Source organism: Taurulus bubalis (assembly GCF_910589615.1).
Source record: "Taurulus bubalis genome assembly, chromosome: 15".
NCBI classification, from domain to species: domain Eukaryota; kingdom Metazoa; phylum Chordata; class Actinopteri; order Perciformes; family Cottidae; genus Taurulus; species Taurulus bubalis.
Genome location: NC_136603.1, coordinates 4,253,587 through 4,269,194, shown reverse-complemented (window position 1 = coordinate 4,269,194; position 15,608 = coordinate 4,253,587). Strand labels below are relative to the sequence as shown.

The following is a 15,608-nucleotide window of genomic DNA, read 5'->3' as shown; positions in this document are numbered from 1 at the left end:
CCGCTGCCAAAACTCTCAATTTCACACAGCGGCCGTTTTCATTTCAGCATGAAAATGATTCCGCATAGAAATACTAACTTTAAAAAAAAAAGCCTCGATGCTATGCGGCCTGTCGAGTAATCGGCGTAGATAAACAACCTCCAGAAGTTGAAGCGATTCCTACCGGTGGCGTCGTCATGATGTACCGACCCTCACAGATGGATTGACGCCCACAGCTCTTATGTTTCGGCCTCTGCTCTTCTCCGCAGCTCCACAACAAGTGTGCGTCCAACGTGAAGCCGGAGTGCGACGGAGGAGCCTTGAGGGACCACACGCTGTTGCCCTCGTACATCTGCCCCGTCGTCTTGGTGAGGATGCGTTTCATTTTGTTGTTGTCTCTTCTGTCCACAAAACGACACCACCGAGTGGAAAGTTGCTTTAAATAGTCTCAATTCAACAGGTGTCCTCTGTCAAGGCACGTGTCATCATCAAACACCTGCCTCAATTTCACACTGGGTGATGATTCTATTTCCGGGTTTTGTGGTCTGACTTCTTGATTTTACACCACACACACCTCGTTGACAAGCCGATTTACATGCATATTATCCACAGGGTTTCTTACGCTCATGGAAAACCTGGAAAAGTCATGACATTTAAAAAATGTTTATTTCCAGGCCTGGAAAAGTCTTTGAAAAAAAAAAAATCCAAAAAGTTTAGTAAAATTCATGTAAATGTGTTATATTCATGTGTTCATGACGTTCATTTACGCTGAGTTTGAAATAATTAATATGCTTTTAAAAGAAAGACTCTCAAAATATAAGCAGGCATACATACAGGCATCTATATACATGTTTATTCTTTTAATCAGACTATTGTCTCATTCATTTAAGTCATTTAAGGTTTACTGTATTCTTTGTATTCTCATTGTTAGTTTAAATACTACATTTTCGCACTTTTTCATGTTTACACCGAGGTTTCACAACATGTTTGGCCATGGAAATTTGGTTTAAAGTCATGGAAAAGTCATGGAAAAGTCATGGAAATCCACTGGTCAAGATGTGTATGAACCCTTTATCCATATTCCTAGTGGGCCCTTCGTACATTAACTCAAAGGCCCGTGCACCTGCAGAATACGTGGCGCTCATCTGATTCATAAAGAGTGAGTCCATGCATCTTCGTCTCCCTCCTTTTCCCGCAGGACCGTCATTCCGTGGTGAAGCGAGGCGAGGGCGAGTCGCCGCCCAGCACCAGCCCCGACGACATCAGTCAGACTTTCAAATTCTCCCCCGGAGACGGACAAGCGCTGCAGGTATGTCCGGCCGCCGGGTCGTTGAGGTGATGAACGCACGAGAGCCGGTGAGCAGATGCCTGAGGCTGTTTTTCCCCTTCCCCTCTCCAGATCACTCCTCTCCCAGGCACTCACCCGCTCCTGGTCCTGGTCAACCCCAAGAGTGGAGGGAGACAGGGGGAGCGGTGAGTTCAACCTCTCACCGACGCTTCTGGTGGTCTTTACATTCACTGCAATGTCCCGTGTGGAGGCTGTGCATACATGTTACAGGTTACATGTTACAGGTTACATGTTCCATGTTCCATGTTACATGTTACAGGTTACATGTTACAGGTTACATGTTCCATGTTACAGGTTCCATGTTCCATGTTACAGGTTACATGTTACAGGTTACAGGTTACAGGTTACAGGTTACATGTTACAGGTTACACGTTACACGTTACACGTTACAAGTTACAGGTTGCAGGTCACATGTTACATGTTACACGTTACACGTTACAGGTTACATGTTACAGGTTACAGGTTACATGTTACACGTTACAGGTCACAGGTCACATGTTACATGTTACACGTCACATGTTACAGGTTACATGTCACACGTCACGCGTCACAGGTTACACGTTACAGGTTACATGTTACATGTTACATGTTGCATGTTACAGGTTACACGTTGCAGGTTACATGTTACACGTTGCATGTTACAGGTTACACGTTGCAGGTTACATGTTACATGTTACACGTTGCATGTTACAGGTTACATGTTACACGTTGCATGTTACAGGTTACACGTTGCAGGTTACATGTTACATGTTACAGGTTGCAGGTCACATGTTACATGTTACACGTTACAGGTTACATGTTACAGGTTACAGGTTACATGTTACACGTTACAGGTCACAGGTCACATGTTACATGTTACACGTCACATGTTACAGGTTACATGTCACACGTCACGCGTCACAGGTTACACGTTACAGGTTACATGTTACATGTTGCATGTTACAGGTTACACGTTGCAGGTTACATGTTACACGTTGCATGTTACAGGTTACACGTTGCAGGTTACATGTTACATGTTACACGTTGCATGTTACAGGTTACATGTTACACGTTGCATGTTACAGGTTACACGTTGCAGGTTACATGTTACATGTTACACGTTGCATGTTACAGGTTACATGTTACACGTTGCATGTTACAGGTTACACGTTACAGGTTACATGTTACATGTTACACGTTGCATGTTACAGGTTACACGTTGCAGGTTACATGTTACACGTTGCATGTTACAGGTTACACGTTGCAGGTTACATGTTACATGTTACACGTTGCATGTTACAGGTTACACGTTGCAGGTTACATATTACATGTTACACGTTGCATGTTACAGGTTACACGTTACAGGTTACATGTTACATGTTACATGTTGCATGTTACAGGTTACACGTTGCAGGTTGCATGTTACATGTTACACGTTGCATGTTACAGGTTACACGTTGCAGGTTGCATGTTACATGTTACACGTTGCATGTTACAGGTTACACGTTGCAGGTTACATGTTACACGATACAGGTTACAGGTTGCACGTCAACGCTGATTCACTGTGGGAACCTGAATATTTTAAATGTCACTTGTAATAAAAGCACTCCTTTTTATTTATTTTTTCTACATTAAATGTGGGACTTTAGTGCAGTTATTGGTGGGTTTTTGATTTTGTTATTATAGAGATTATATGTTCATAGTTTATTTTCAATTTTCAGATTTTCTTTAATCTCCATTTAAGCTTACATTTAAAATTGGCATTTCACAAAATCCATTTGTCATTTCAGCAACAATTTAGTTTCCTTTTTTGGTAGATTTTCTTTCTTCCGTTTTCTTTTTTCATTTTAATTGTTCGCATTTCAAATTCTGGGTAAAAACATTATCCTTCCTACAAGCGTGCACATCAGCGATTGATATATTTACTTTTTTTATATAGTTTTTGTGGTTTTGGATAACTTTGGCTTGTGAGCTTTAAATATAATCTCCAAATCAAGTCCAGGATCTACAGGACCAAAGGACACACACGGAATGATTAAGCTACACTATCATTGGAGGACTGTTGTCACAGAGGACGCTGTCAGCTCTCCACGACACAAGCTTTAAATAAACCTTTATTGTTTCTCTTCTCCGCTCCGACGGTACCGAGACCAATCAGCCTGATGCAAGAGGGAAATTGTACTCTATTAATAATCACTAAACACACACACACACACACACACACCTAAATAATTAGAAACCAGAGGCTACTTTTGTTTGTGTGCAAACATCTTCTGTTTGAGTTTAATTTAACTGATGAATTTCATCAGAAGTCATCACAGGTACAGAATCACACATGTGATCATTTCACACAGATTGTTTTGTCTCCGTTATCCACCGACTTCCCTCCAGCGCCTTCGCGTAGTGTCGGTTTGCAACACCGAGGCCGAGGCGTATTACTCGCCTGTTAACGTGAATATGTTGGAGCGGCCTAATGAAACACGGTTGCGTAGAAGAAGAAGCACACTAGCACAAGGTTACAGGAAACTGCTGCGTCGACGACTGGGAGAGAGCGAAGAGATGGAGGAGATAGAAGAACTCTCCACATCTCTTTTCATATTACGCCTCCTCGTCCCGATCTCTGAAATGATTATTTTTCCCGTGCGCGGGACAGATTGCTTAAGAGGTTGCACAGAAGTCACTTCATGGATGCTTATATAGCACTCGCTGTACCTTTTGCTGGGTCGAGATGCACCGCGCTAAACGACATTGTTGTAGTTTTAAGACCACTTCATGCCACTTATAAGCAGAATATGAGCATAAATCATGACCCGGGAAAAGAATGTGGTGTTTTTTTTTGGTAATTTGAGATAAAAAAATGTTGCTTCACGAGAGCAGAGAAGTTGTGTGTCTCCATCTCGACATCGCAGCGCCACGACTCGCCCGACATTTATTGCACCATCCGACACACAACATGATATTGTCTTCTACAACCGAGTGTTTTATTACAGCCGTCCAGAAGAAGAAGCACAATATAACTCACGTTATACACGTTATAACTCACGTTATATACGTTGTAACAAACGTTATACATGTTATAACACACGTTATAACTCACGTTATATACGTTGTAACAAACGTTATACATGTTGTAACACACGTTATAACACACGTTATAACTCACGTTATACATGTTATAACTCACGCTATATACGTTATAACAAACGTTATACATGTTGTAACACACGTTATAACACACGTTCTAACTCACGTTATACATGTTATAACTCACGTTATATACGTTGTAACAAACGTTATACATGTTGGAACACACGTTATAACACACGTTATAACTCACGTTATATACGTTATAACAAACGTTATACATGTTGTAACACACGTTATAACACACGTTATAACTCACGTTATATACGTTATAACAAACGTTATACATGTTGTAACACACGTTATAACACACGTTATAACTCACGTTATACATGTTATAACTCACGTTATATACGTTATAACACACGTTATACATGTTATAACACACGTTATAACACACGTTATAACTCATGTTATACACGTTATAACTCACGTTATATACGTTTAACACACGTTATACACATTATATACATTATAACACACGTTATACACATTATATACATTATAACACACGTTGTAACACGTTATACACATTGTATACGATATAACACACGTTATAACTCACGTTATACACATTATATACGTTATATCACACGTTGTAACACACTTTATAACTCACGTTATACACGTTATATACGTTATAACATACGTTATAACTCACATTAAAAGTCACGTTATAACACACGTTATAACTCTTGTTATGACACGTTATAGCACACGTTATAAGTCACGTTATAACACACGTTATGACACACGTCATATACGTTATAACACACGTTATACACATTATATACGTTATAACGTGTGTTATAACACACGTTATAACTCACATTATAAGTCACGTTATGACACACGTCACACACGTTATATACGTTATAACACACGTTATACACATTATATACGTTATAACGTGTGTTACTACGTGACTTATAACGTGTGTTAGAACACACGTTATAACTCACATTATAAGTCACGTTATAAAAGACGTTATAACACACGTCAAAGAGTTTTGACACGCAGTTCCACAGTGTCGGGGCGGCCTTGAGAGGCGGAGGCGCTTTTAATCTGTCAGACAGATAGACGAGCGTCTCTTTCATCACCGGGGAACAGTCGACTTGTATAAGTCTGATGTAATATTTAGCGTATCGCGTATGTAGGTCGATCCATAGGCGCTCAGTGCGTTTCTAACGTGTGTCTCTGGTCTCCTCTTGCAGGGTGCTGAGGAAGTTCAGGTACCTGCTGAACCCCCGGCAGGTGTACAGTTTGGATCAAGGCGGACCGATGGTCGGGTAAGTCCTGGGCGGATGAAACCACCGTTTGGTCCGCATGGCTATGAACGTGGACCTCGGGAAACAGAGGTTGAGTAATATGAATATGTTTTAACTTTAAACCTTCAACCTTTATTTAGGCTGAACAAACCTATGGAGATGTTGAATAAAGACTACGATGGCAGTGTAAAAGTCTCACCATATATAAAAGGCCTAAAAATAAAACAGCAAAAAGGTTCAAAACATAAAAAAAACTTTTCACAATAAAAGAGATGACAAGGCTTAAAATAAACCAGCAAGTTGCATCAATGAAATCAAAGAGTTTTGGTTCATTCATTACAACTTCTTTCAATGGGGGAAGATCATTGATAAACGTAGAAATAAAGCTAACGGATCACAATGCAGAGCCTTTAAGCTGCGTCGGGACTTTTCCTTTCAGAAGGACGTAAAGAAGAGTTCATTATTGTTCAGTCGGACCGGCACCTCTTTACTTCATGTCAGAGTAACCCGTGGAGGTCGTTGAAGGGGAATGGGAACACGGCATTACTGCCGCGCTGTGCATTTGACCTCTTGACACACACACACACACACACACACACATGCACATACACACACACACATACACACACACGCACACGCTCATATGTCAGAGCTCAGCACAGCTTGTACTTTGAAATGAATGCTGCTGCACCTTTTGTCCATTAAGGGCAGATAAAAATGCCGGACGCTGCTCAAGGTTCACCTCTCTCTCTCTCTCTCTCTTTCTCTCTCTCTCTCTCTCTCTCTCTCTCTCTCGCCCTCGAGGGCCCGTTGTGGTAAAAGCAACACAATGACGCACTCAGGTCTCACTTCAGATGACACATGCAGCGTGTTTTATCTTAATGAGATACCGGACAGTTCAGTGACAGAACTTTCCTCAAATGAACACACACAAAAACACACAAAAACACACACAAAAACAAACAGGAATCCCCAAAGGCATCTCTTATCACTGCCAGGATCTTAAGCCAAAACTGATTTAATGATTGTCACTTTTGCTCGAGCCTTCCACCGTATCTTTTTGTCCTCAACTCCTTTTTCCTCAAGTGCATGTGGTCCATTATTCTAATATATCTGAGTGTAAGGGGAGGAAGAGGAAGAGGAGGAGGAAGAGGCTCTACAGTATGCTCAAGTGAATATTAACACGCACGTACAAATAAGCACAAAGCGCCTAATGAAGGTCTGTTGACACGCAGAGGGTTAACCTGTTACCATGGGCTCCCTAGCAACAGCCTCAGCAGGCTTTGAGGTGAGAGGCAGCTAACGCTGAGTAATTTGTTGAGGGAATGCAGGTCCTCGCTGTGTGTTCGGTCATCACAGGCGTTGTTTCAGCTCCTTCCGTTACTGTAAAGCCTCCGGTCGGCTCTTTGTCGATGCACGCGGCCACCGAACGGGCCGGATGGAGCCGGTTTAGTGCACGTTTTAAGCACACATGCAGGGTTTGGGTTGGATGCGATACACCTTTTTTGTACAAAAGCCGTTAGAGAGCGCTGTGCCTCTGCATAGTCCGTCTCAATCCACCTACTTGGATTTGAAACTGAGGAATATATGGTTAATCTGCTTAGAAAAAAAGGCTGGCGATATACAGTATATTTTATTTTTCAGCTACCAGTGAGATACTAAATCTGATCCAGGAAGTCCAGTTGCCTTTGAGATCCGCCAGTCGCACGGCTGCAACTGTTTCTTCTCTCATCGCGATGATCGCGGCGTAAACCGTGGCGCTCACGTTAAGACGTGACCTGCGTGTTGCATTGTGGTCCATTGATAGTTGAGCGCGGTTTAATAACCTTTTTTGCCGAGTGACCTTTTTCGGGTCTCGTTCCAATGAAAAAGGAGGCGGAAGTCAGAGGGAATAAATGCCTAAATGTGTCCTAAATCCATCTTTCCATATGTTCCGTTTTCCTTATTGTCTCTGCTTGACGCTGTAGTTTTTGGGAAACATTTCTCAAGCAAGAGCAAATAGTAAGTAAGTCAGTAAGTAAGCTTTATTGATAAACGCACATTTCACAGACAAAAGGTCACACAGTGCTGTACAGGAGTCAGGAAAATAAATAAATAAACGTGTTAAAACCAGATTGACCATAACAGGGGCAAAACATTTCAAGTTAGGAGCATAGTAAAATACACATTAAAAGATGGAGCAGTAAAAAACACAATAAAACTAATAATGAAAATAAATACATAAAAACTGATAAAAATAGTTTGTATTAGTTTTTAATAGTTTGGAACACAATGGAGCTCGATGGCAAATGAGAATGAGAGGTAAATCAGGCTTTGGCTACATAGAATGATCAATTCATTGTTTTCTTTTGGGGGAGATATTTGTTTAATACTCCATATTTACCCCTTAAGTGAAGTATTGAGCGAGCCCGTCGACTCGTTAGTGCCACCACATAACCGATCCAGACCCTCACCTCTAACACTGAGCCAGTATTGGTAATGTTTATTTTAAGACGTGGCTCCCAGGGTCCTGTGCGGGACCAGGTGGTCGGCGTGAAAGGGGTCTGAGCCCTGCATGCAGCTGTCTCGCGGTGGAGAGAGATGAAAGCTACCGTCGACACCTTTGTCCCGACGCACATTAAAGGTCTCTTTGAAGGGCGCGCACTCTGCGACTGTGGTTTCTGGGGGGAAGGAGTGGAGCGAACACAGCTGGAGAGGCACGCATTGATTAAACGCTCCCTCCCTCCGTCTTCTCTCCGTGTCTCTCTGCCCATCAGCCTCGCAGCTCAGTACATTAAATCATTCACAGCTTAGAAAAGTCCCCCGTCTCGACAGCTCTGAGATCCAATCAGCCCATTTATTGCCTTTAATGCACGCTGACATTGAGAGTGAGGAGCTTTGTGTCGAACAGAGGCCAAACAACGCCGTTTGGTTTCCGCATGTTTTTAAGTTGAATTTTTTTGTCTTTTTAGGCTCAACTTTTTCCACGATGTCCCCGATTTCCGGGTGCTCGCTTGCGGAGGTGACGGCACCGTGGGCTGGATCCTGGACTGCATAGGTACACACATTCATCAAAACAAAATGGCCTCCTGGTTACAGCTCGGATCTCTTGTTTTCATAGTTTGGGGGCCATGGTTTCTAGCGGTTATGATAACCAAGTTACAGCTGGGGAGGCCGTTGATTTTTGGCATTACTGGGCAAACTTTCCCTAATAACCTTTCAGCACACTGTAACTGTGCAGTTCTCTAGAAAATCCCCTCCCCCCCAAAAATGCAGAATAAAAAAAACACAGCCCTCATCCTGTATCTCTCCGCTCTCTGTCTTAAGCCCCTCCCACAGGACGAGCCAAGACATGTCAATCATTTCAAACATCCCGATCCCGATCGCGTTACCCATGCATATTATATTGGCAATTGTAGGAGAAATACAGCTAGCGACTATTAGCTAGCTAGCGACTATTAGCTAGCTAGCAACTATTAGCTAGCTAGCGACTATTAGCTAGCGACTATTAGCTAGCGACTATTAGCTAGCGACTATTAGCTAGCGACTATTAGCTAGCGACGCGACGTGTTTCAAAGATGGAGGGAAAAGGTTGATAATCTTGATTTCGCCAAAGGGACGTGCAAAGCGTATCTGTATTTGGAGAACAGCCAATGAGAACGCCCCTCTTCTACACCGACCTGTGATTGACAATAGTCCTCTGATACTGGCAGGAGGAGGTGCAGTAGTTTAGTTTTCACTCCACTTCATTTACAATACGCTGAAAGATTATTCTATTTTTGGCGCCAGAAATAAACAGCCTACCGCCGCTTCAATGTCTGAATCTCCTCCACTGAGCCAAACCTTTTGGACGTAGAAAACAAAAGGTGGCTGTAGCTCCAACTGACGATTGCAGACATCCATCACAGACATTCCTCCCATCGCAGCTTTGACCTGCCGTAATCCTGAACACATTTCTGGTGCGGTGGGGGGTTATTAACGCCATTACAAATGCCTCGAAAGACACGCTTCACTTTGTTGGGGCTTTCGCTGCAACAATGTTGCCAGTTCTCTGCGAATAACCCTTGATTGTAATGTGCGTACAGCCAATAGACACAATGGCCAAAAAGCGACAACAATAGGGCCCAAGTTGTCCAAGTTTCAAGGACTAATGAAGGAACCCAACATAAGAGTGATGTGTTTGTCTTTTGCCTCGGCAGATAAGGCCAACTTTGCCAGGCACCCTCCTGTGGCCATCCTCCCTCTGGGCACGGGCAACGATCTGGCACGCTGCTTACGCTGGGGAGGAGGTGAGGCGCTCGCTCCATCATCTGTGTGTGTGTGTGTGTGTGTGTGTGTGTGCGTGTTCGTGCGTGTGTGTGTGTGTGTGTGTGTGTGTGTGTGTATGAGTCTATCACAGCCTGTCCATCCTGGCGTAGACATTTATGAAACTTTAAAAGTCAAACTAAACCAGACCGGTCCATTATTCTCTCCACTTCTTTGGGATCTGATTTAACTCTAAACGCTGTTCAAATGTCTTTATTTTTGTAATTTTAAATTTTAGTAAAGATTTCAAACATGTCAGGCTGACTTTTCTGTATGCTGTTGCCTTTAATTAAATCAGATTTAAGGATATTAATCAATTTCTGCATCCCGCTACTGCCTTTTATTTCTTTAACTCCACTGCAACTTTTATTCTATTTTTTTTGCCTTTTGACAGTTTTTTTATGTTTTAATATGAATGTTCTTAATAGTTTTAAAATCTTGTTTTCTTCTGCATTATGTTTTGAGGCTTTTAATGGTTTTATGTGAAGCACTTTGAATCGCCTCGTTGTTGAAATGTGCTCTACAAATACGGTTGCCTTGCCTTGATGCACAATAAAGCTTGAATAATACTTTTCGGTGGATTCATAAAGTAGCGGGTGGAATATTTAAAACAGGAAAACGAAACATAGGGTCGATGAATCATAGATGATCCGAATGTAAAGCTACTTAAGGGGTGAACACATTCATTTCTAGATTTCTAGCTGCCCTCCAAATATGTCAGGGAAAAGTAAAAGCTAGTTTTAGGCTCATCTTGGAGAACCGGCTCACGGCGCGTCTTTGATGGACTCGGAGACGCTCTGCCGGGCTTCATTTCCATGTTTAGAGAACGACGGAGGTTTCCGGAAGGTCTGTTTTTGGGAAATGAAAGGCGGGTAAGAGGAAAGTGGGAGATCTTAACGTGTGAAATTAAAAACTGTTAATATGCAAAGCACCATTGATTTGTTGCAGCACTTTGGGCCAGTAATTAGAAAGGCTTGATTGTTGCTGCTTGGAGGACCAGCAGAGCACTTACCCAGGCTTATGAATGACATTTTGTCAATAAGCAGCCCGGTTCAGGGGAGGCGGCTCTGGGACTCGTTCAATAGATCATCTTTTGCAGAAGTAAACACTGAAGTATGAGCTGGAGTCTCTGCAGCCGCTGCTAATGGCCCGGCCCCAGGGAGGGCAATATTGGTCCAGCACTTTAGTCCAGACTGAGAAAATCTCAACAACTGTTGGATGGATTGCCTTAAAATCCTGTACAGATACACATATTCCCAGAAGGAAGGAAGGAAGGAAGAATGGAGGGTTTTTTAAATATCTTGATAACAATCGGAGGGATTTTCAAGACATTTGGTCCAGATCCCCATGGGGCCCAGGGGGTGAATTGGGAGTCCTTTAGTGATCCCAGGACGTTTCATCCAGTGCCACCAGCAGGTCCAGCTTTTACCTTTATCCTGTGAAATACCTCCGCGTCCATCCCACGTACAAAGGTACAGCGCTTTGTACCGTCCTTCATTTAGCGGAGACATGTCTGGCTCTTGGTCAAATATCTTGACAACTTCTCAAATGGGTTGCCGAACAGTCCCGTTCACATTCACTCTTTTCTTTTTGGTTTTGCATCAGAAAAAGGTGTGTATAGTACCTGGTACTTTATTTTGTATAGTACCTGGTACTTCGTTTTTGGTATAGTTAGTACTTGGTACTTTTTGTTGGTATATTACCTGCTACTTTTTTTGGGATAGTACCTGGTACTTTATTTTTGGTATAGTTAGTATCTGGGACTTTTTTTTGGTATCGTTAGTACCGGGTACTTTATTTTTTGTATAGTCCCTGGTACTTTCTTTCTTTTTTGGTAGCACATTGGTCGGGAGTCGATCCGAGGAGGTGAAGTTAAACAAGGCAGCTCACTGATTGTTCAGAGGGAATAATCACTTGCGTGACAAACCCGCCATTTTCTAATAACTATGGTGACAAACAATTTAAGGAGTACAGATGCAACTCGGTTTGTTTGCTGATGAACTGAAGATGATGTCATGGCAGTTTAGAGACTAGCCGAGAGCTCCTCGGTGTGTGATACATGTATTTATGAAGACGCACGTGTGTGTGTGTGTGTGTGTGTGTGTGTGTGTGTGTGTGTGTGTGTGTGTGTCTGTGCAGGATACAATGTGGCAAAGTGTCCAGTGGGAAACACATCATTGTTTTTTCATGAAACAGGAAACTGTTCCCTCTGAAATTGTGACTCGTGACACCAACTTACTTCCGCCTCTGATCGCTAAATCAGGCTGTCCCTGAACCAGAGGGCTCCCCGGGGTGCTGTCAGGCCTCGGGGTGCATTCTGGGTTCGGAGGTGCTGAGAGGACGGCTTAAATAAAGAGCGGGTGAAATAATCCCTTTTGAAATACAGTCAGGGACTACTGGTTACATTGTTTGTTTCATTTTGATCTAGATCCTCCTGCAATTCTTCTACATTCAAACTATTCTATACAATGTGTACTTTCCATACGTTTAATTATTTTCACTGCAGGGGTTTAAACCCGTTCCTCGTGTCTTGGCTCACCGCTCGCTCCCCTCCGGCTGCAGGTTACGAGGGCGGCAGCCTGCTGAAGTTCCTCCGGGACATCGAGCACAGCGCCGAGGTCGTGCTCGACCGCTGGAACATCGACATCGTGCCGGACGACAAGGACGAGAAGGGAGACCCCGTCCCCTACAGCATCGTCAACAACTACTTCTCCATCGGAGTGGTGAGGACACCGAACACATGACATACGACTGATTATCTACTTCCTGTGTGGAGGGAACATGGCGGATACTACTGGAAAAGGCAATAAAAGGAAATTGTTTTTTAACCACTAAAATATCACATGACGTGAAATCTTGAAAAACAAGCAGTGGCTCCATATTGATAAAATGTCCTTGTGTCGACCGATTGCAATTAATAAACAGGCCCTCTACTTCTGAAATCTAATCTGGTGTCACGCAGAAAACAAAAAACGTTGAAAATCTCAATGTGATTTGGTGCAGACGAGCTCCAAGAATCACGGTCTGTAGGAACATACTAAAAGGTAATATTATATATTATTATATATATATTATAGTATCTATAACATTTACATAATATGAATGATGTTATAGATACAGATGCTCAAAAGAGAGAAATCATGTTTGGTTATTCTGATACGACTAGGTTTGTAAAGACATATGATGTAATCTAAATAACACATTTAAATGTAAATTGGAACCAGTGGCCAGTGCATATGTAGGACCATGACTAATTTAACTAAATAATGATATATATATATATATATATATATATATATATATATATATATATATATATATATATATATATAAAATAGGCCAGATGAAATATACAATATGTCAGAACCTGGCCCCCAAACTGTGTCTGAACAAAAACAACACGGTGAGAGAGATTACCTGGTCTTTGTGGACGCGAGCAATTAGTAGATTCATCAGTGAGTCTCTGGTTCCCTCTGGGGCAGGTTTCCTCTTTTAATTGGAGGGAAGAAACATGCTGCCAGGTCCCAGTTGCTTAGCAACCTTTTTACCTTATCCTGATGGAGATACTTGTGTAAAAGCTCAGGGACGTTTTTTTGTTTTGTTTTTGAACACAGAAGTGACACAAAAAAACAAAACAACTTATCGCAGAGCCGGTCTGCTGGTTTTAGCTTCCAGTGCAGCCAAATAGCAGGATGTGTTGCTTCAGTATTTCCTTACAATGTCAGCCCTCCTCCGATGTGCTTTGGACTCACAAGAATGAGTCTGAAGCTTCGGTTACACATAAACATATATATCATTGAAATGAATTCCTCTGTCATCGGCTCACAGACCTAGCAGGCGTCCTATGAATAGCCACCCTACTTAGCTCCCATTAAGAACTGGCCTTCCTTCATGTACCAGCAAATAGCCGGAATAAAAACATGTTGCCATCGCACATTTCTGCAAACCCTTATTAAAGCACGATATATATCAAGATTTTGCACATAGTTTAGATAGATATTTAACCGCTTGTGCAGCTTTACGTTACATGGTACGGTTTAGTAAAAGATACTTTGGGTTAAAACAAATAATAATAATTATACATTTGACACATCCACCAACCCCAACGTCCTTCCTACGCAGATTTCCGCCGACTTTAACTAAATATATTTGTCAAAAACAAACGTAATCCGGTAGAATAGAAGCGTATCTGAATGCATTTCATTCTATGAGGACTTCTGTAAATAATCACCTCCATGCCAAACTTGCAATAAGAAGCATATTGTGTGTTTCATCACCAAATCAGATCGAAGGTGCCATCAGATTTTTTTCCCCATTCCATCATCGTTAAGCTGGTGATTACAAAATCAGAGTGGAACTCATGAGAAGTAACGTACATGTGACTGTAAACAAACAGGAGTGTGAAGGAGACATATGTGCGCAGGGAGGAGTGAAAGGGTTTTTGGCAAGAAGAGGATGAACCGCAGTGTTGTTGTATAACTGCACCCCCCACTGATCTCTGCATCGGTGTCAAAACATCACACGGAGGAAGCCAACGGCGGACTAATGTGTCACCGCCATATGTACAGTTGCACCTTTTAAAACACTTTTGAATCGAAGACGCAGCACTGGAGGGAGACGATTGGTTTTAAAAGAAGCTAAACCTTCATGTGATGATGCATTGCCAGTTGTTAGTGATTTCTCAGCTCACGGCAGCGATGCACAGGTGTACCACAGGGACGCCATGACAGCAGCATTGGGTGTGGTTAAAGGGAAAAGAGACTTGAAGCTGAAGTCATGCAGCGAAGTTAGAAAAACACAGTATCAGGCGCCCGATGCAGTAATAAGAATCCTTGAGGTGTAACAAAGTGGTTGAATCCATTTCAATCCTCATAAAGCATTTGCAAAGTCGGTTATTTTTTTGTTTCCTTTTTTTTTTTTTTACATACATGTTTACTGTCCTAAAAGTATCACCACCAAGTATCTCTACTGAACACTCCTCTGGTTGTATAGAAGTATATACTTCATTTGTTAAAGCTGCATCCTCTCTCCTGACGACCATGGGGTGACTCTTCTGGTTGTATAGAAATATATGCTTCATGTGTTAAAGCTACATTCTCTTTACTGACCACCAGGGGGCGACTCATCTGGTTGTATAGAAGTCTATGCTTCATGTGTTAAAGCTACATCCTCTCTCCTGACTACCATGGGGTGACTCTTCTGGTTGTATAGAAGTATATACTTCATTTGTTAAAGATGCATTATCTCTCCTGACCACCAGGGTGCGACTCCTCTGGTTGTATAGAAGTCTATGCTTCATGTGTTAAAGGTGAATTCTCTCTCCTGACCACCAGGGGACACCTCCTCTGGTTGTATAGAAGTATATGCTTCATGTGTTAAAGCTGCATCCTCTCTCCTGACTACCATGGAGTGATTCTTCTGGTTGTTTAGAAGTCTATGCTTCATGTGTTAAAGCTACATTCTCTTTACTGACCACCATGGGGTGACTCTTCTGGTTGTATAGAAGTATATGCTTCATGTGGTAAAGTTGCATTCTCTCCCATGCCCACAAGGAGGTGACTCCTCTGGTTGTATAGAAGTATATACTTCATTTGTTAAAGATGCAT

The 15,608-nt window shown here is 42.2% G+C and overlaps 1 protein-coding gene across 1 annotated transcript in view; it reads left to right on the top strand.

Annotated features, from left to right (window-relative positions):
• dgkg (diacylglycerol kinase, gamma) overlaps positions 1–15,608 on the top strand; it is a gene marked incomplete at its 5' end in the record, with an annotated part of 74,288 nt that overhangs the window by 22,049 nt on the left and 36,631 nt on the right. The window contains 7 exons of the mRNA XM_079231180.1: positions 249–347; positions 1,178–1,288; positions 1,379–1,452; positions 5,665–5,739; positions 8,670–8,755; positions 9,897–9,986; positions 12,565–12,725. Coding sequence (XP_079087306.1) covers positions 249–347; positions 1,178–1,288; positions 1,379–1,452; positions 5,665–5,739; positions 8,670–8,755; positions 9,897–9,986; positions 12,565–12,725 — 696 coding nt within the window. The remainder of the gene's footprint in view (positions 1–248; positions 348–1,177; positions 1,289–1,378; positions 1,453–5,664; positions 5,740–8,669; positions 8,756–9,896; positions 9,987–12,564; positions 12,726–15,608) is intronic.